At 45.8% G+C, this 20125-nt stretch overlaps 1 protein-coding gene across 4 annotated transcripts in view; it reads left to right on the top strand.

The window, feature by feature from the left end:
* Window positions 1-20125, top strand: part of CLCN5 (chloride voltage-gated channel 5) — a 145116-nt gene that overhangs the window by 111935 nt on the left and 13056 nt on the right. For all 4 annotated transcript variants that reach the window (XM_030209374.1, XM_030209375.1, XM_030209376.1 and 1 more), the window contains 3 exons: window positions 5545-5751; window positions 6152-6232; window positions 13550-14092. In XM_030209374.1, coding sequence (XP_030065234.1) covers window positions 5545-5751; window positions 6152-6232; window positions 13550-14092 — 831 coding nt within the window. The remainder of the gene's footprint in view (window positions 1-5544; window positions 5752-6151; window positions 6233-13549; window positions 14093-20125) is intronic.

Genomic DNA, 20125 nt, shown 5'->3' with positions numbered 1-20125 from the left:
TCCATTTGTTTGTAGTTCATTGATCTTCAGAATTTTTTTGGTTTGTTTCTCATATTTAATTAAAAAGTTTTGACATGCATTAGTATTATTTAACATGTGCTAATTGACTTAATTTGCATTGAAACTGTTGTAGCAAATACTAAGGAGGGTGTGATGAAACGCCTAGCCACTCGCCTGGGATTACCTCGCGGCTAACTAGAGGGCCTGTCCCCAGCACAGCTCATGTCTTCCTGCACCTTCCGCTTGTGCTGTACACTTAGCACCCTCCTCCCACCAACTGGGTCACAACTGCCTCTGGGCGAGTTTCTTGGTCTCCAATTATCCCCAGTGATTTCTAGGTTACTGCAGCCACACTCCTAGTGGTCCCACAGTTCTCAGAAAGCACTCACAGACCTAACACACAAACCACCAGGATTCTTTATCAGTCCAGACAGGCAGAACGAACAAACAATTGTTTATTCTTATAAAAATATTGAACAGTGGAACAAAAATGTGCAAACAGTAACAAGTAACTGAAAAATGGATCAATTAGAAAACTAAACATCTATATACTGTCTAAACAGTACCTGGGAAGATCAGGACATATAGTTGTTCACAGAGCCTTAGCAAAGAGATCTGTCTCCCTCTTCTTCCAGGCTAAGACTGAAGGCAAAATCAGTATACTCTAAAGGAAATGAGCTCCTGCGCCAATCAAAGCACATTCAACAAGATTTGAAAGTATACTGCTGCTTGCTTCCTGCTTGTCAGTTCCCTATAACAGCTTTACAGCAAAGAAACACCACCTGCTGGCCAAATAGGAGAAATGCACTTCAGGACATAATTAAAATAGGAAAATATCTAATACATTTTACAGGCTTAAAACACTCTATTTCTTCACAGAGAGAAGTTGTTGATGTGGGCCACTGTTAAGATGGTTATTCCTCAGCGTCCTTCCAGAGCTGCCTAGATGGATGGGTTATGCACTCCTACCAGCGGGTGGGTGGAGACTGAGAACTGCAGAATTCTGGTGGAGCCTATGGACTGCAGTCCCTCCCAGAGTCAGTATTTTTCAGTTTCCCAGCAGGTGGTAGAGGTGCGACTGGTCTGGTAGGCCTGGGGATTCCTAGTCCCAGGGGGGGAAAAAAAGTTACTGGGGTCAGCAGTATTTGTAATTCATTCTAGCTCCTACTTTCTGCATATCTCCCAGGGCTCCTTCTTGGTTGCTAGTAGGGGTTGTGGCTCATGGGGGTCACATTGAGGGGCATAATCGAACGGGGCCGGCCATCTATATGGGCGGCCATCTCTAAAGCCGGCCCCGTAAAGCGGCATACCCGACCGCATTATCGAAACAAGATGGCCAGCCATCTTTCCTTTCGATAATACGGTTGGGGCCGACCAAATCTCAACATTTGGGCCGTCCTTAGAGATCGCCGCCATTGGTTTTTGCCGATAATGGAAAGTGATGGCGGCCATCTCAAACCCGGCCAAATCCAAGCCATTTAGTCGTGGGAGGAGCCAGCATTTGTAGTGCACTGGTCCCCCTCACATGCCAGGACACCAACCGGGCACCCTAGGTGGCACTGCAGTGGACTTCACAAATTGCTCCCAGGTGCATAGCTCCCTTACCTTGTGTTCTGAGCCCCCCAAATCCACTACCCACAACTGTACGACACTACCATAGCCCTTAAAGGGTAAAGGGGGGCACCTACATGTGGGTACAGTGGGTTTCAGGTGGGTTTTGGAGGGTTCACATTTACCACCACAAGTGTAACAGGTAGGGGGGATGTGCCTGGGTCCACCTGCGTGAAGTGCACTGCAGTACCCACTAAAAACTGCTCCAGGGACTTGCATAGTGCTGTGATGGAGCTGGGTATGACATTTGAGGCTGGCATAGAGGCTGGCACAAAAATGTTTATTTATTTTTTGGTGGGAGGGGGTTGGTGACCCTGGGTGAGTAAGGGGAGGTGATCCCCGATTCCCTCCAATGGCCATCTGGTCAGTTGGGGCACTTTTTTGAGGCTTGGTCCTAAAAATAAATGGACCAAGTAAAGCCGGCCAAGTTCTTGTCAGAGCCGGCCTTCTTTCTTCCATTATCGTCCGAAGCCGGCCATCTCGTAACCACGCCCCTGTCCCGCCTTCGGTACCCTGCCGACACGCCCCTTTGAACTTTGGCCGGCCTTGCGACAGAAAGCAGTTGAAGGCAGCCAAAATCGTCGTGCAAGGCTGACGTGGTCTGTTCGGACAATTCACATCTCTTACTGCCAAACAAGATTCTGATCGCAGCACGTTTTTATCAACTGGTCTGGATGGGTATTATTTACAGCCCTGCCAAAAGCTGTTCAAACTACTCATACCATCTCAGCATCAGGAAGCTACCTAAGACAAGCCTATCTCGGAAAGCCTACTCCAAGGACTCAACATCTTACCGAAAGTCCTTCAGAATAACATATCCATGGACCATTTTGGACTCTATTTCCCTTACCCTTATTTCTTTTTTTACCTTGTCCCTTCTATCCGATCTAATTTAATTGTATTTGAATAACCACTGGTCTGGCGATAGCCTTATCAGTACATTGTAAGCCACTTTGAGCCTGCACACATGTGGGAAAAGGTGGGGTATAAATGTGCTAAATAAAAAAATAATGAGGTGACAGACTAAAAACACGATACACCACAAGTCAACCTTGCCAGCAGCATTTTGTATTATCTGTCATGATTTCATAGCAGTTACATTGATTGCAAGATATAAAGAATTGCAAATGTCCACCTGTTCCTCTGATCCCATTCCCACCCACCTTCTTAATGCCATCTCTCCTGCTCTTATTCCTTTTATCTGTCACATTCTCAACCTCTCACTTTCCACTGCGACTGTCCCTGCTGCCTTTAAACATGCTGTAGTCACACCTCTCCTTAAGAAGCCTTCACTCGACCCTACTTGTCCCTCTAATTACCGACCCATCTCCCTCCTTCCTTTTCTCTCCAAATAACTTGAGCGTGCACCGCTGCTGCCTTGATTTTCTTTCCTCACATGTTATTCTTGACCCACTACAATCTGGTTTTCGCCCTCTCCACTCAACCGAAACTGCGCTTACTAAAGTCTCCAGTGACCTATTACTGGCTAAATCCAGAGGTCAATATTCCATCCTTATTCTTCTTGATCTTTCCGCTGCTTTTGACACTGTCGATCACAGCATACTTCTCGATACCCTGTCCTCACTTGGATTCCAGGGCTCTGTCTTTTCCTGGTTCTCTTCCTACCTCTCCCTCCGCACCTTTAGTGTTCACTCTGGTGGATCCTCTTCTACTTCTATCCCTCTGCCTGTCGGCATACCTCAGGGTTCTGTTCTTGGTCCCCTCCTCTTTTCTATCCACACTTCTTCCCTTTGTTCATTAATCTCATCCCATGGCTTTTCCTACCATATCTATGCTGATGACTCCCAAATCTACCTTTCTACCCCTGATATCTCACCTTGCATCCAAACCAAAGTTTCAGCGTGCTTGTCTGACATTGCTGTCTGGATGTCTCAACGCCACCTGAAATTAAATATGACCAAAACCGAGCTTCTCATTTTTCCCCCCAAACCCACCTCCCCGATCCCCCCATTTTCTATTTCTGTTGATGGCACTCTCATTCTCCCTGTCTCCTCAGCTCGAAACCTTGGGGTCATCTTTGACTCTTCTCTCACCTTCTCTGCTCATATCCAGCAGATCGCCAAGACCTGTCGTTTCTTTCTTTACAACATCTGTAAAATCCGCCCCTTTCTTTCTGAGCACTCTACCAAAACCCTCATCCACACCCTTGTCACCTCTCGTTTGGACTACTGCAATCTGCTTCTTGCTGGCCTCCCACTTAGTCACCTCTCCCCTGTCCAGTCGGTTCAAAACTCTGCTGCCCGTCTCGTCTTCTGCCAGGGTCGCTTTACTCATACTACCCCTCTCCTCAAGTCGCTTCACTGGCTCCCTATCCGTTTTTGCATCCTGTTCAAACTTCTTCTACTAACCTATAAATGTACTCACTCTGCTGCTCCCCAGTATCTCTCCACACTCGTCCTTCCCTACACCCCTTCCCGTGCACTCCGTTCCCTGGATAAATCCTTCTTATCTGTTCCCTTCTCCGCTACTGCCAACTCCAGACTTCGCTCCTTCTGTCTTGCTGCGCCCTACGCTTGGAATATACTTCCTGAGCCCCTACGTCTTGCCCCATCCTTGACCATCTTTAAATCTAGATTGGAAGCCCACCTCTTTAACGTTGCTTTTGACTCGTAACCACTTGTATCCACTCGCCTCCACCTACCCTCCTCTTTCCTCTACACATATGATTTGTTTGCTTTATTTTTTGTCTACTAGATTGTAAGCTCTTTGAGCAGGGACTGTCTTTCTTCTATGTTTGTGCAGCGTTGCGTACACCTTGTAGCGCTATAGAAATATTAAATAGTAGTAGTAGTAGTAGTAATAGCCTGGACCACAATCCTAACATTTTCTATTGGAGCAGGTGGTTTCACCTTTTTCAGCAGACAAAACTTAAAAGAAATATCTAATCACTGAGCATATTTGCTGAGAAAAGGTCAACTCAAGAGTTCAACAAGATACTGAGATTCTTCATCTATTGTACAATTGGGATTTTGATATCCATTTAATTCCACTTTATCTGGCAAGTTGATGATTAACATTAAATACTGCAAAAACTGAAGTGATAGCTGTGTCTAAAAATATACCCCCTGTTTACTAAGTTGCATTCCCACACTGCCAGCCGCTAGCAGAGCTTGGTAAACAGGGAGGATAGTCTTGTTATCAGTCATCCATTGAGAGAGAGTAAAAAAAAAAACTGATCTCAAATGCTCAATCACTCCATCAAATGCTGTATCAAATGAAAAAAAAAATTGGACATCATTTGTGTAAATCCTATAATTCACATCCAGTTCTTTCAATTTTCAACATAATGGTATTAAATAGATATTGAGTAATATCACTTCTAGTTTTCTACCACTCAAATATGATCAAAACCAATCTAACAGTAAACCCAAGCTACCAAAATTACAGAGCCTCCCCAGAAGGACTGAATGACTGTGTAAAATGATGCTGAAATGTCTTATAAAAAAAACAAAAAACCCCAACAAATAATTAGTTCCACCCCTCCATACAGCTCAACTACTGGTACAGAGCTTAAATGTTTTATCTCAGGCTGCTGTTGGGGTCTAAGACTTGCAATAAGAGGTGTGATTTTACAGTTCATACCTTGAGACTTCAAACCGTATGACTGACTGTCTGAAATGAAGTGCTTGGCCCTAGAGAAGTGATTTAAACAACCAGGAACCATTTCTGGCTGTTTAAATCACTTTGAATATCGACCCCGTATATTTCCATCCTTTTTAGCATGTTAGTTTATCTACTGTAATATATATTTTCAAATTCCATGTAGCCAGCCACTTACTTTAGGAGATTTGGACTTTGTGTGGTGCTACTTTGTAAGGGTGAAAGGGAGTTTAAATTCATTCAGTGCCATCCTTCTGCCTGTCTTACTGATTGAGTGATTTCTAATCAGTTGTTATCCTCTTTGCATTCCAGATCAAAACCATTTTGAGTGGTTTCATCATTAGGGGCTATTTAGGAAAGTGGACCCTCCTTATCAAGACTGTTACTTTGGTATTGGCAGTATCCTCTGGCCTCAGCTTGGGGAAAGAGGGCCCTTTGTTGCATGTGGCCTGTTGCTGTGGGAATATTCTTTGCCACCTCTTCACCAAATACCGTAAGAATGAGGCCAAACGCAGAGAGGTAAAAGCACTACACGTAATCATTCTTGACTGATGGGGGAGAAAACTGAGTGTCCATGTCCCTGGTATTGTGAATGTACTTTGCATATTGCTGCACAAACTGAGGTTTATGGCTCTTCTGTACCACAGAATTCCTAAAAAAGTGGAATTGGGAAATATTAAGACTATTAAAAAAAAAACCTCAGGTAGTCCATGACTTTAAGAATTTGATTTGCTGATTCACAAAATTCCAAATAAATTTTTTCACTACAATAGATTCTTTTCCTGATTTTATGGGAGTCCTCTAGAGTCATGAGGAAATTACGGTGCTTGACTGTGTGATGCTTTCATCACAATCTGATTTATATTCACAGGGTAAAATGTCCTTGCTCTGAAATGGCTGTGGTTTTTTTTCCCACTAGGTTTTATCTGCAGCCGCTGCAGCTGGAGTCTCCGTGGCTTTTGGCGCACCAATTGGTGGCGTTTTGTTTAGCCTTGAAGAGGTAACAGCACAGTTAGTTATTAGACACGCACTCGGAAGCATGATTATAATGTTCTGTGCAATATGTGATCTCTGTAGAAATGTTTAGTGCTAGAATGTGCTTGCTTCCCAGCCAGGGTAGACTAGAACACAACAGTGGTTAACTCTATGATTTCTATAGTGCTAGCAGATGTAATGCAACTCTAGACATTACATAAGCTGAAGGAAAGCTGCTGATGCTAGAGACTTGTCTAAGAGAGTCTTCTGAATTTTTTTAAGGAAGACTATGGAGCTCATTTTCTAAAGAAAAAAACATCTAGAAAATTGCATAAAGTGGCATTTGGACGTTTTTGCTTTGCTTGGTGATTCTATTATTGACTAAGTTGTTTATGCAGTACTTTTTGATGTCTTAGCCTATTATTTGTTATTACCATCATTAGCTGAGAGTATTTGATTGACTCCCGAGACAGGCGCTAAAGGCACTGAATGCAGAACTGTGTCGTCTGTTTTTAGGTTTTGTATTTTTTTAAATAAATCCACTGTTTGGATACACATTTGACCTACCCCCTACTTTTTTTCTTATCTACACTTTTGTGTTTTGTTGTTTGGGAGATACTTCTGCTTCTCCGAGGACAAGCATGGCACTAATTCTCATAAGTGGGTAATGCGGCGATGTGTTGCCCAGTCTGGGCTTTATGAAGAACCATAAGAGCTTTTGTGAAGTATGAGATACGCTTCACCACACATGCACGGGTGCCTTCCCACCCGTTGCTTTTGCATGGCTACCACAGTTCTTTTTTTTACCGTGGTGAGGAGAAGACTGTGTTTGTGACTTCTCTTCACGCCCGGTCTGAAGAGCTTTATTTTTGGTGCCTTTCAGCGGTTTTTCGCTGTGCCTTTTTGGGTATTTGTTTTTCCTTCTCTTCCCATACTTTTTTAGTTTATTTTGTCAAATTTTTGTTTTCTTTATTTTTCTTCCGCTAGGTGGCATTTAAGCCTAGTCTCTGGTTGGGTCTTTCTCGTCTTTTTTTTCCCTGGTGCCTTGCCCCTTTTTTTAGGCACCATTGTGTCTTTTGATTTAGCATCGGAAGTCTTTCCGTCCATGTCCTCTAGAGCTCCCAGTGGCTTTAAGCGCTGTACCCGGTGCAGTCGGACAATCTCTGGCATGGACACCTATTCTTGGTGTTGTCAGTGTCTAGGGCACTACCATAGCCCTGCTATTGTGTCCTTTGTCTTCATAGGAAGAAAAGGACTTAACTGTCCAGAGAGGCTCAACGAGAAAAGAGTTTTGGAGCCAAGTCCGGGTCCTCGACATTGACATCAATGTCGGTGGTGTTGACATCGAAGACAGCATCGGTCCCTATGGCTGCCTCGAGACACTGGGAGCAGTAGTTTGTCGAGTGAGTCTCCACCTGTCTTGATACCAACTGCTGGGCAGGGCCCCCGGGACTGGCCGGCATCGGAACCAATCCCGAGGTGACGTGAGGATTCGACGTCATCCTTGTCGACTCCGAGGAGTCCTGACACCGAGCTTTGGCATTGGTCATCCTCGTCGCATGGTGCCGGGAGCCCCAGGGCGTCAAGGGACTCGGCACCAGAGAAGCGTCAGCACCGGGAGAATCTCTCCTCCTCTATCCAGGAGGTGCCAGTGTGCCTGTCTCCAGGCAGCGAAGACCCAACTCCTGTCTCGGCCCCATCTGTTCTGCAGCCTGTCTTGGAGCCAACACCCCAGCCTTTTTCCAGTGTCGGCCCTCAATGAGCGTATCCAGGCCTTGCTCCCTGTGCTGCTGGATGGTGTCTTGCAGCATTGTGCATCGGTGTCGGGGGTACTTACGCCTACTGTCCAGCCTGCTGCGGTCCCACCTGGCCTTCAGCCTACGGTGCGGCCCTGGTGTCGACTGCCACCCAAGCCGGTACACCCTCGGCATCAGTGGAGGAAGCTTCGACGGGGTCGAGGAGGGATCTAACTCCTCAACACCCCTGTCGGGGACTAAGCTCCTCAAAGTCGAAACAGGTTCAGCAACAGCCCTCCCATAAGGAGTTTCTGACTGACACCAATGAGGAACGCTCATGGGAATCATAGGAGGATCTACGGTACTTCTTCTCAGATGAGTCCAATGGTATCCTCTCTGAACCCTCCCCTCCCTTTCATTTCCTTCTTTTGTAAAGGAAATGGCTGAGGCTATTCCATTACATTTGGAAGTGGAGGGTGAGCCCATGGCTAAGATGCTCAAGGTCCTGGACTACACATCTCCTCCTAGGGAGGCTGTGACTGTCACTCTCCATGAGGTACTCAAGGAAGTCCTCAGTTGGAACTGGGAGTCCCCTCTGTTGGTCCCTGTCATGCCCAAGAAGATTGACACCCAATACTGGATCCACAGTACATCTGGTTTTGATAGGCCTTGGTTGCCTCACAACTCCATGGTGGTGGAGTCCGCTCTCAAAAGAGCCAGAAGTTCTAGAGATTATGCCTCGGCGCCCCCAGACAGAGGAGTTAGGACCTGGGACACTTTTGGGAAGAAGATGTTCCAGACCTCAATGTTTGTGTCCAGTATACAATTGTACCAGCTGTTTCTGAGCTGCTATTTGCGGAACTCGGTGCGCAAGTTGATGGAGCTGGCTGAGTCAGGGCGCCAGTTGGCCAAGCAGCAGAAGGTATGTCGAAAATTCTTGGGCAGGGGCACCTATGACACTTTCAACATGGCTTCCAGGATCTCTGCTCAAAGTATAGCAATGCACAGACTCTCATGGCTGTATGTTTCTGACTTGGAACGGTAGGTTAAGCGGATGTTGGCGGATGTCCCATGCTGTGGGGGGGGGGGGGGGGGGGTAACCTTTTTAGAGAGAAGGTTGAGGAGGCAGCTGACCAAATCAAAAAGTTACCATCTCTTCTCTCTCCCACCGGGCGTCTTCTTCACCAGCCTCCTCAGGAGGTTTTTTGGCAAGTCAAAGAGGGGTGCCTACTACTCACAGAGACGTAGGTGCGTCACTTTTTCTCCCCAGCCTGCTCAGGCTCAGCTCCAGTGTGCTCGTTCTTATCAACAGTGTGCGCCTAAAGCCCCTGTTGCTCCCTGGTCTAAGCAAGGGCAGGCTTTTGACTGGCTCCAGCAGAGCCTAGCCGCTGTCAGTGTCCTTACCAGACGACCTCCTGGTCAGGGGGTGGCTGAAGTTTTTCCAAGAAAAGTGGCCCCTTATCCCCTCTGACCAGTGGGTTTGCCAAATAGTCCATCTCGGATATGCACTAAATTGGATTTGAAAACCTCCAAATTGCCCACCAAGAGCTCATTACTTCAGCTCAGTACTTGCAGAGGATCTCTCCGCCCTTCTACAGGCCCATGCTATTGATCCCATTCCACCACGGAAAGAAGGGCAGGAATTCTATTCCTGGTATTTCCTCATCCAAAAGAAGACCGGGGAGGGGGGGGGGGGGATGTGTCTCATCTTAGACCTAAGGGCCCTGAACAAATTCCTGGTCAAAGAAAGGTTCGGGATGGTTTCCCTAGGCACCCTTCTTCCTATGATTCAAGAAAATGATTGGCTATGCTGTCTGGACTTAAAGGGTTCATATACTCACATCCCGATACTTCCAGCCCACCGGAAATATCTTTGATTTCAGCTGGGAACACATCACTACCAGTACCGCGTGTTGCCTTTTGGCCTCGCATCAGCTCCCAGTGTCTTTACCAAACGTCTAGCGGTAGTCACAGCTACGCAGACTTGGAGCCCTTGTGTTCCCTTACCTCAATGATTGATTGGCTGGTGAAGAGCATATCTGAGGACGGTGCTCGGGAATCCATGCAGAAAACTTTTCAGGTGCTAGAAATACTAGGGTTCGTTATAAACTACCCCAAGTCCCATCTTCACCCTGTTCAATAATTGGAATTCATTGGAGCCCTGCTCGATACGCAGAAGGTTCAAGCCTTCCTCCCAGGGCCGAGGGTGGACACTTTAGTAGCATTGGCCTCTCAGGTTTGAGCCTCAGGCTGTTGGACCACATGGCTTCCACAGTTTGTGACACCCACGACGCCTTCACATGAGATCAGCCCAATGGACCCTAGCCTCCCAGTGGTACCAGGCAATGGGAGAACTGGAAGATGTCATCCGAGTGTATCCAGACCTTGTTCACTCTCAGCTCTGGTGGACTGTTCGATCCAGTTTGACCCTGGGACTTCCATTCCAAATTCCTCAGCCACAAAAAGTGCTGACAACGGATGCATCTTTCCTCAGTTAGGGAGCTCATGTAGACAGGCTTCACAGTCAAGGAGCATGGTCCCTCCAAGAAACAGGTCTTCAGATCAATCTTCTGGAATGCTCTAAAGGCTTTCAGAGATCGGCTGTCCAATCAAATTGTACTCATTCAAACAGACAACCAGGTTGCAGTGTATTACACCAACAAGCAGGGGGGCACTGGATCACGCCTTCTGTGTCAGGAAGTTGTCTGGATGGGGTTCTGGGCTCTCCAACATGGCATGTTCCTTCAAGCCACTTATCTGGCAGGCAAAAACACCAGCATGGCCAACAGACTGAGCAGGTTTATGCAATTGCACGAATCGTCCTTCAGTATGGGCTTTGCACACAAGATCTTCCAAGAGTGGGGCACCCCCTCAGTTGTCCTCTTTGCCACTTAACTGAATAACAAAGTCCCTCAGTTCTGCTTCAGGCCTATGACAGACTAGCGCCAGAAGCCTTCCTCCTGCATTGGGGGTCAGGTCTTCTGTATGCGTATCCTCCCATTCCTCTTGTGGGGAAGACTCTGCTGAAACTAGAGCAAGACCACGGGACCATGATCTTAATTGTGCCTTACTGGCCTCGGCAGATCTGGTTCCCTCTTCTGGAGTTATCCTCCGAAGAATCGTGGAGATCGGAGTGTTTCTCGATCCTTATCACGCAGAATGAGGGGTCTCTTCTGAATGCCAACTTTCAGTCTCTGGCCCTCATGGCCTGCATGTTGAGAGCCTAGAATTTGCTTCTCTTGGTCTGTCAGAGGGTGTGTCCTGAGTCACTGGCTTCCAGGAAAGATTCTACTAAGAGGTGTTATTCTTTCAAATGGAGGTGGTTTGCAGTCTGGTGTGAGGGCAAGGCCTTAGATCCTGTTTACTGTCCTACACAGTCTCTGCTTTAATACCTTTTACACCTTTCTGAGTCTGGTCTCAAGACCAACTCCAAAAGAGTTCACCTCAGTGCAATTAGTACTTATCAGTGTGTAGAGGGTAAGCCTATCTCTGGACAACCTCTAGTTATTCGCTTCATGAGAGGTTTGCTTTTGTCAAAGCCCTCTGTCAAACCTCTGCCTGGTCATGGGACCTCAATGTCATTCTCACCCAGCTGATGAGCACTCCTTTGGAGCCACTGATTTCCTACCATCTGAAGTACTTGACCTGGAAGGCCATTTTCTTGGTGGCTGTTACTTCAGCTCATAGATTCAATGAGCTGCAGGCTTTAGTAGGGGATGCACCTTATACTAAGTTTCATCACAACTGAGTTGTCCTCCACACACACCCTATGTTCCTGCCAAAGGTTGTGTTGGAGTTCCATCTGAACCAGTCGATTTGTCTTGCCAACATTCTTTCCCCACCCTCATGCCCAACCTGGCGAGAGCACCTTGGACTGCAAGCAAACTTTAGCTTACTACATGGAGTGGACACGACCCCACAGACAGTCCACCCAGCTTTTTGTTTCTTTTGATCCCAACAGGATGGGGGTTGCCATCGGGAAACACACAATCTCTAATTAGTTGGAAGATTGCATTTCTTTCACTTATGCCCAGGCTGGGCTGACACTGGAGGGTCATGTCAAGCCTCATAATGCCAAAGCCATGGCTGCATTAGTAGCCCACTTGAGGTCATCTTCCTTTGAAGAAATTTGCAAGGCTGCGACGAGTTCTTCAGTCCACACATTCACATCTCATTAGTGCCTCGAGCAGGATACCCAACACGAAAGTTGGTTCGGACAGACAGTGTTGCAGAATCTGTTTGGGGTCTAGAATCCAGCTCCACCCCTCCCCCTCAGACCCGCTTTATTCTGTTCCAGGCTCACTCTTACTCAGTTTGTATATAGTTTCAGGTTGATCTAAGTTATGTCCTCGCCGTTGCGAGGTCCAATTGACCAGTGTTGTTTTTTGTGAACTTGGATGCTAGGGATACCCCACTTGTGAGAATTAATGACCTGCTTGTCTTCGGAGAAAGCGAAGTTACTACCTGTAGCAGGTAGTCTCTGAGGACAGCAGGGCTTATATTTTCACAAACCCTCCCACCTACCCTAGGAGTTGTCTTCTATTTTTATTTTTTCTTGTAGTAGTATTTAACTGCGGTAGCTACGCACTAGTGGCGGGCAGGAAGGCACCCGTGCATGCGCGATGGAGCATTTCTTGCGCTCCACAAAAGCTCTTATGGCTTGTTATAAAGCCCAGACTTGGCAATGCAGCGCCACATTACCAACTTGTGAGAATATAAGGCCTGCTGTCCTCAGAGAATACCTGCTACAGGTACTGTAAGTAAGTTCTCTTTGTTTTAAATGTTTCAGTTTCTCATTGTCATGTAGCAACTGGCATTGAGTGATAGTGTGAAATCCTATGAAGGAAAAATAGGCATGGCACCCTGATGCTATGTGGTGAGAACCTGTTCTATAACACATCTGGTTGCCTGGTTTATAGAATAGAATATTTGGGTAACTTGGCATCGGCCTGCCTTACATTATGCATCCGTAGTTACACCAGCCGTAGACCTTGTGTAACTGTGGGTGCCTAACTTTTCAGCAAGGGTGTGCATAACTTAACAGTATTTTGTAAATGGCAACACTGTCCATTCTCCTTGTGCTCTACCTATATGAATGCCTCCTCCCTTTTGCATTTACATGCTTAGTTGCTTTGTTGCCATTTATGCACATATTTAAAAAAGTGACGGTATTCTGTATATTTAGGCACTCAAGTGACTTGTAAATATGGGCATCCTGATAAAGAATTACCCTTCACTTGTGCAACTACATTTCTTATTTATAGTGTGATCATTCTGCTCTGACTGGTCATTATTTATTTAGATTTTGCTCACACCTTTTTCAGTAATAGCTCAAGGTGAGTTACATTCAGGTACTCTGGATATTTCTCTGTCCCAGGAGGGCTATCTGAGGCAATGGAGGGTTAAGTGACTTGCCCAAGATCAAAAGGAGCAGCAGTGGGATTTGAACTGGCCACCTCTAGATTGCAAGACCGGTGGTCTAACCACTTGGCCACTCCTCCACTCCTGTGTTCTAGGACCCACAGATCCATATAAATGCATATCCCATAAGTAAATCTCACTCCTGGAATGTCTGTTAATGTAATCTTTTCTTTCTTTCTTTTAAGGTGAGTTATTATTTTCCTCTTAAGACACTTTGGAGGTCTTTTTTTGCTGCTCTGATCGCTGCTTTCACTTTGCGTTCTATCAATCCCTTTGGAAACAGCCGCTTGGTTCTCTTCTATGTGGAATTCCATGCACCCTGGCACCTACTTGAGCTGGTGCCATTCATCCTTTTAGGAATATTTGGTGGCTTGTGGGGTGCCTTCTTCATTCGTGCCAACATTGCCTGGTGCAGGAAACGCAAGACTACTAAATTGGGCAAGTACCCAGTGCTTGAAGTTTTGCTGGTGACTGCCATTACAGCTATACTGGCATTTCCTAATGACTATACCCGCATCAGCACCGGGGAACTCATCTCCGAGCTGTTCAATGACTGTGGGCTACTGGACTCATCAAAGCTATGTGATTATGTGAATGTCTTTAACAGCACCAAGGGTGACGTCCTGCCTGACAGACCAGCTGGCAAGGGAGTCTACGTAGCCATGTGGCAGCTAGCACTGGCCCTGATCCTGAAGCTGGTTATCACCGTGTTCACATTTGGCATGAAGGTGAGATGTGGAAGAGGGTCATCTTAGGTGGGAAGTTGGAGGAGGTTGGACCATTGCAGTTGAAAGCAATTGTTCAAGTTTTAATGGAAGAGTTGGTATGGCTAGTTAACCAAAGAAATGCCCTATTCTGTGCACTCAAATAAAAAAACTTTACCATTTTTTATTCACCTAGATTCCTGTAGGGATTCTGGCCTTTATAAGATCACCACATAAGAATTGCTATACTGAGTGAGACCAGTGGTGTGTCAAGCCCAGCGTCATATGAGACAGTGGCCTGTATGAGTTATTTGGAAGTCCCAGGTAGATCTAATGTGGAGATCCATTCTCTTTTGCTCATTCCAAAAGTTTGAGGTGTCTCTCTGACTGCTAACTTTAAATTGGCCTGTCCTTCAGAAAGTTGTCCAAATCATTTTCAAATCCAGCTGTGCTATTAGCCTTGACTACGTCCTTTGGCAACAAATTCCATAGCTTAATTGTGCACTCCTGGAAAATAATTCCTTCTAAAATTTGAGATCTACTACCAGTGAGTCTAATGGAGTGTCCCCTAGCCCTGCTATTTGAAAGGGTTAACAGTTCCCTAGTGACCTGTTATGCACCACTTATGATTTTGTACATCTCTGTCATTACTCTGTTTTCTACTCTAACTTCTTTAGCCATTCTGCACTACCAGAACTGCACACAGTACTCGAGATGTGGTTGCAACATGGATCCATACAGAATTATATTATGTTCAGTTAATTTTTGTCCTTTCCAAATAATTATATGCTAAATAAATAGTGGAGTTATCCAAGTCTGCCAGGTTTTTCCATTTGACCAATCTGACCATTGTTGAAAACCGGAAGTTGGACTTGATGAAACCAGTGCTTTTTTTTGTGCTGGTACACACTGGTACAGTGTACCGGCACCTTTTTCCCCTTCCCCGCTCATCTCCCACGGCCACACAGCTGCTTTTCCTATAAGCAACAGCAGTGCTGCGGGCACAGCATTGAAGGAGTAGCAGACGATTGGCTGCAGTGCTAGGACATATGCTGTTGTCTCTGCTGATCCCCCTGCCCTGGAACAGGAAGTTGATGTCAGAAGGGTAGAGGATCGGCAGAGCCGACAGTTCGCATCTGAGCATTGTGGCTACACGCCTTTTTCTTGATTTTTATCACCGCTGCAGCTGGAGTTGCTGGATGGGGTGACAGGAGGTAGGGGGAGAAATACTGGATGGGGGAGGAGAGGGGACAGGGGAGAAATACTGGATGGGGAGGGGAGGGGACAGGGGGAGAAATATTGGATTGGGAGGAGAAGGGACAAGGGGAGAAATATTGGATGGGGAGGAGAAGGGGACAAGGGGAGAAATACTGGATGGGGAGGAGAAGAGGATGAGGAGAAATACTGGATAGGGGGAGGAGGGGACAAGGGGAGAAATACTGGATGGGGAGGGGAGGGGACAAGGGGAGAGATGCTGGATGGGGAAAGCAAGGGCAAGGGTTAAATGCTGGATGGGGAAAGAGGGGACAAAGGGGAAAAATGCAGGATGGGAGAGAGGGGGAAGGGAAGAAATGCTGATGGGGAGAGAAGGGGCAAGGAGAGAGATGCTGGATGGAGATGGCAAGGGGAGAAATGCTGGATGGGGAAAGAGCGGACAATGGGGAGAAATACTGGATGGAGAGAGAAGGGGCTGGTTGCTGAGGGACAGCATTTACACTGTTGGAACAGTGAGGAGCAGATAGGCAGAAAACTTCTATGTGTGAGTTGAATGTGGTATTCTCTGTGGGTGGGCTAACAGGGACTCAAATTAAGCTTTATTTTCCAACAGATAGTTTTAGGGACAGTAAAAAGAAAAGAAAATTTTTTTTGAATGCATACAGTATAGGTGTAGGGTTTTCCTTACTTTTCATTTGGTACCCCCCAGTGAAAATCCAGAGGTAAGAGAGCTCCAACATTACGAGAAAGGTGAAGACAGAAGAAACGAAGACAGATTGGTGAGGCATCCTGTGACAGAGATGACAGACAATATAAATAAAGGGAAAAGAGTGGGACAAACAGAGAGACATATATAAAAAGGAAACGGTTTTGCTTACTCGAGGTCCTGTTATCCCACCTGTGGAGAGAGGTGTTGACACAAAGTATCAATCCTTTGTAATGATATATTGTTGTCAACTTTGGGTTAATGCTTAAAGGTTAAACTTAAGAACACTTACCTGATGTTTATCTTGTGCTGTTGTAGTTTGTGGATCACTAGAAGAAAAAATATAAAAACATTTGTTTACATTTTTGTTTCCTTTATGTATCATTTGACAGTTTGTTCTGATTGCAAAGATTAGAAAAGCTACTTTATTTCCCCATACCTTTGATAGTTTCCCCACCTGTCTTCCTCCCTTTTATTGCCCCATCTTCTATGGCGCCCTTGTTCCTTTGAAAGAGAGCCATATCTGCGGTATTGGCCATTTGATTACAAAGCAAAGGTAAAGTAGGGTGTGGCTGGCTCTTAGAGGTGGAGTTTACAATCCTATATAATAATTCTCACCTCCAGTGTTCTGACTTGCCTGGGACCGTGGCTCATTCCAAGTTGGTCTGCTAGGCTCCGTAGATCAGGCTGACATCACCGTAGCCATTATGATGTCAACTTCAGAACCCGGGGGAGAAAAAAAACATGCCTCACAGCTGATCCATGTCCAGAGGAGGGTCGCTGGACATGGGTGGCTGGAGGGGGGCAGGGGAGAGAGGAGGGTCACTGGACATGGGTGGCTGGAGGGGGGCAGGGAAGAGAGGAGGGTCGCTGGACATGGGTGGCTGCAGGGGGGGCAGGGGGTTGCTGGACATGGGTGGCTGGAGGGGGGGCAGGGGAGAGAGGAGGTTCGCTGGACATGGGTAGCTGCAGTGGGCGCAGGGGGAGAGGAGGGTCACTGGACATGGGTGGCTGGAGGGGGGCAGGGGAGAGAGGAGGGTCGCTGGACATGGGTGGCTGCAGGGGGGCAGGGGGTTGCTGGACATGGGTGGCTGGAGGGGGGGCAGGGGAGAGAGGAGGTTCGCTGGACATGGGTGGCTGCAGTGGGCGCAGGGGGAGAGGAGGGTCGCTGGACATGGGTGGCTGCAGGGGGAGAGGAGGGTCGCTGGACATGGGTGGCTGCAGGGGAGCCGAGGAAAACCTTGCTAGCGCCTGTTTCATATGTGTCAAAAACGGGCCTTTTTACTAGTATTAAATTAGTGTGATGTGCTAGTTACAATACAAAGTTTCAGGCTAGTCAGTATCTCATATCTTCTGAGATACAAGTTAAAAATAATGAACATAAAAAGGTATCTTGTGTACCCAATACTGTCTGCCCACTTACATGCAACCTAGCTGTCTATCTGCTCATATGTCAGTGGTTTGTGCTACTGTATCACACAGTAGTAGCATTTCCAGGCAAATAAAGGCTCTGCCCCAGTTCTTCCTTTCCGACATTCAAACCCATTGAAACAACACAGTTTTTAAGGCCTTTTTAAACTCATAGAAGCTTCTAAAAGCACGAATCTCTGAGGGTAGAGAGTTCCATAACTTTGGGCCTGCAATGTGAAAAATTGAGTTCCTCCTGTGTTCATCAGGATAAATTCTCTTAAAGGAAGGAACATCAAGCATATTAGAAAAAGCAGACCTCAAGGCCCTAGATGGCTGATATAAATGTAAACTTGCTGCAGTCGCAGGGCAAATCTTATCAGTTATTACCTTAAATACTAATAAAATAATTTATATTAAACCCTAAACTCAATTGGAAGCCAGTGCAAACAAAACAAGCATAGGAGTAATATGTTCAAATCGTCTCATTCCTAAAAACAAGAGCTACAGCATCTATGTTATGTGTAATGATCGCAAAACATACTTTGGTATACCCAAAAACACAGCATTACAGTAGTCATTGGTACATTACTGTACTTTGCACTATCAACTGAAAAATTTCAAAGGGTAAATAATCCTTCAGTCTTCTAAAAAGTGTTAATTTGAAAAACACCATACTGATGACTTTTTCTACCCGAGATTTTGCATTAAAGAATGGGTCAACCTAGACACCTAAGTATTGAATTTTCTTACTGCAATATCTGTAAATTCTGTCAGTGTCTTGCACAGTATCGGTATATTCTGACTTCAGTGTTCTGTGAATCACAAGTTAAAGTAACAGGTACATACTAGCAAGACTAATGATATGTCCATACCGCTGCTGTCATTGGTATGCTGCCTCTCTGCAGAGTCCATATATGTTCTAGGAAGGGGCAGATTCTATTTTGGCTTGTGCCTCGGATATTCTCTCTCTCCACTTAGGTTGTTCTAGCTGTGACTTATGTAGTCAGAACACCAAACTAATTAAGCTTATATGTCTAACTATGTAAAGCACTCTGAGTGGCAGATTAAAATGAGTGAATATTTAGCTAAATGATTAACATAATAGCTCATTTTTATAATTCAGCATGTGCAATGGAGCCTCTCTATTTCCAAGCAAATTATGGTGGTTGCAGTGCAGTTGATCTGCTCTCGTGTCAAAAATAAACTCCACTGGACCCAGTGTTCGTTTATTAACGATCTGGCAATCGGAGCAATGAGTGACATGCCCAGATTTGCAAATGAAACAAAAATATTTGGTGTAATTAAAACTCAAGCAGACAATTAGGAACTACAGAAGGAAGGGAAATGGGACTTGATATACCGCCTTTCTGTGGTATTTTGCAACTACATTCAAAGCGGTTTACATATATACAGGTACTTATTTTGTACCTGGGGCAATGGAGGGTTAAGTGACTTGCCCACAGTCACAAGGAGCTGCAGTGGGAATCGAACCCAGTTCCCCTGGATCAAAGTCCGCTGCACTAACCACTAGGCTACTCCTCCACTCCGACCTTACCAGACTTGGGGGAACTGGCAGCTACATGACAGATGAAGTTTTATTTAGTTATTTTAATTTTTATTTATTTATTTTATTAAACATATTTATACCCCCACACCATCTACTATTCTGGGTGGTTTACAAAGCACAATGTGGGCAAGTATAAGGAAAAATAGTCCCAATAGTGCTGGATTCTGTAGTAAGAGTCATCATCCAGAAAATGGTTTGGGAGTGGTCAAAAAATAAATAGAATTTAGGAATCATTTGTAAAGGGATGGAGAATAAAATTAGGTGTAATTCTGTAATCCAGATGCTCAGTTTCATGTGTATCACATGCTAAATGTTTGAATACTATCATATATGCATGTATGTGCGCATATATGCTAGCATACCTACCTAAGTGCTATTCTATAAATACACTAGTAAAAAAGGCCCGTTTCTGAAAGAAATGAAATGGGTGCTAGGATAATGATGATGTAATTTCAATTATGTTGTTAACAGAACCATTACCAAAAATCAGGGTATATAATGAGTGTGTGTGTGAGACAGTGTGTGGGCACTCCCACATCAATTCCCCCTTTTCCCATCAGTTGCAGGGATGGCCAAATTTCAAGGGGGGGCAGGAGAGGACGACCAAATTTTGGACTTTTCTGCAATGGACAGTTAAGGACGTCCAAAATTGGATGTTTCTATGAGAAAGACGCCTTTCTCATAGAAACATCCAATTTTGGACGTCCTTAACTGTCCATTGCAGAAACGTCCAAAATTTGGACGTCCTCAACTGCCCCGTCACAGAAATGTCCAAATTTTGGACGTCCTCAACTGCCCTCGCTGGCAGGTTTGCTGTAGGGGGGAATGGGGGCCTGTCAGCTTGCAAATAGCCACTGTCCTTTGCCTCTCAGTCTTGTTCAATGCTTTCCTTTCCTGTTGTTGGCCACTGCCGTTCAGCTGTCACTGGCGTTCAAAAGCTGAAGCGGCTCCCTCTGTTGTTGCCCGATGCCGTTCATCTCTCACTGTCGTTCTAGGGCTCAAGCGACTCCCGCTCTTCTTTTTTGCCTCTGCCGTTCAGCTGTCAGTGTCGTTCGAGGGCTGAAGCGGCTCCCGCTCTTCTTTTTTTGCCGCTGCCGTTCAGCTGTCAGTGTCGTTCAAGAGCTGAAGCGGCTCCTCGAGATCAACGTCTCTGCCCTCT

This window comes from Microcaecilia unicolor, chromosome 7, assembly GCF_901765095.1.
Source record: "Microcaecilia unicolor chromosome 7, aMicUni1.1, whole genome shotgun sequence".
Lineage (NCBI taxonomy): Eukaryota > Metazoa > Chordata > Amphibia > Gymnophiona > Siphonopidae > Microcaecilia > Microcaecilia unicolor.
Note: the sequence above shows the minus strand (reverse complement) of the source record. Positions and strands in the feature narration are given on the sequence as shown.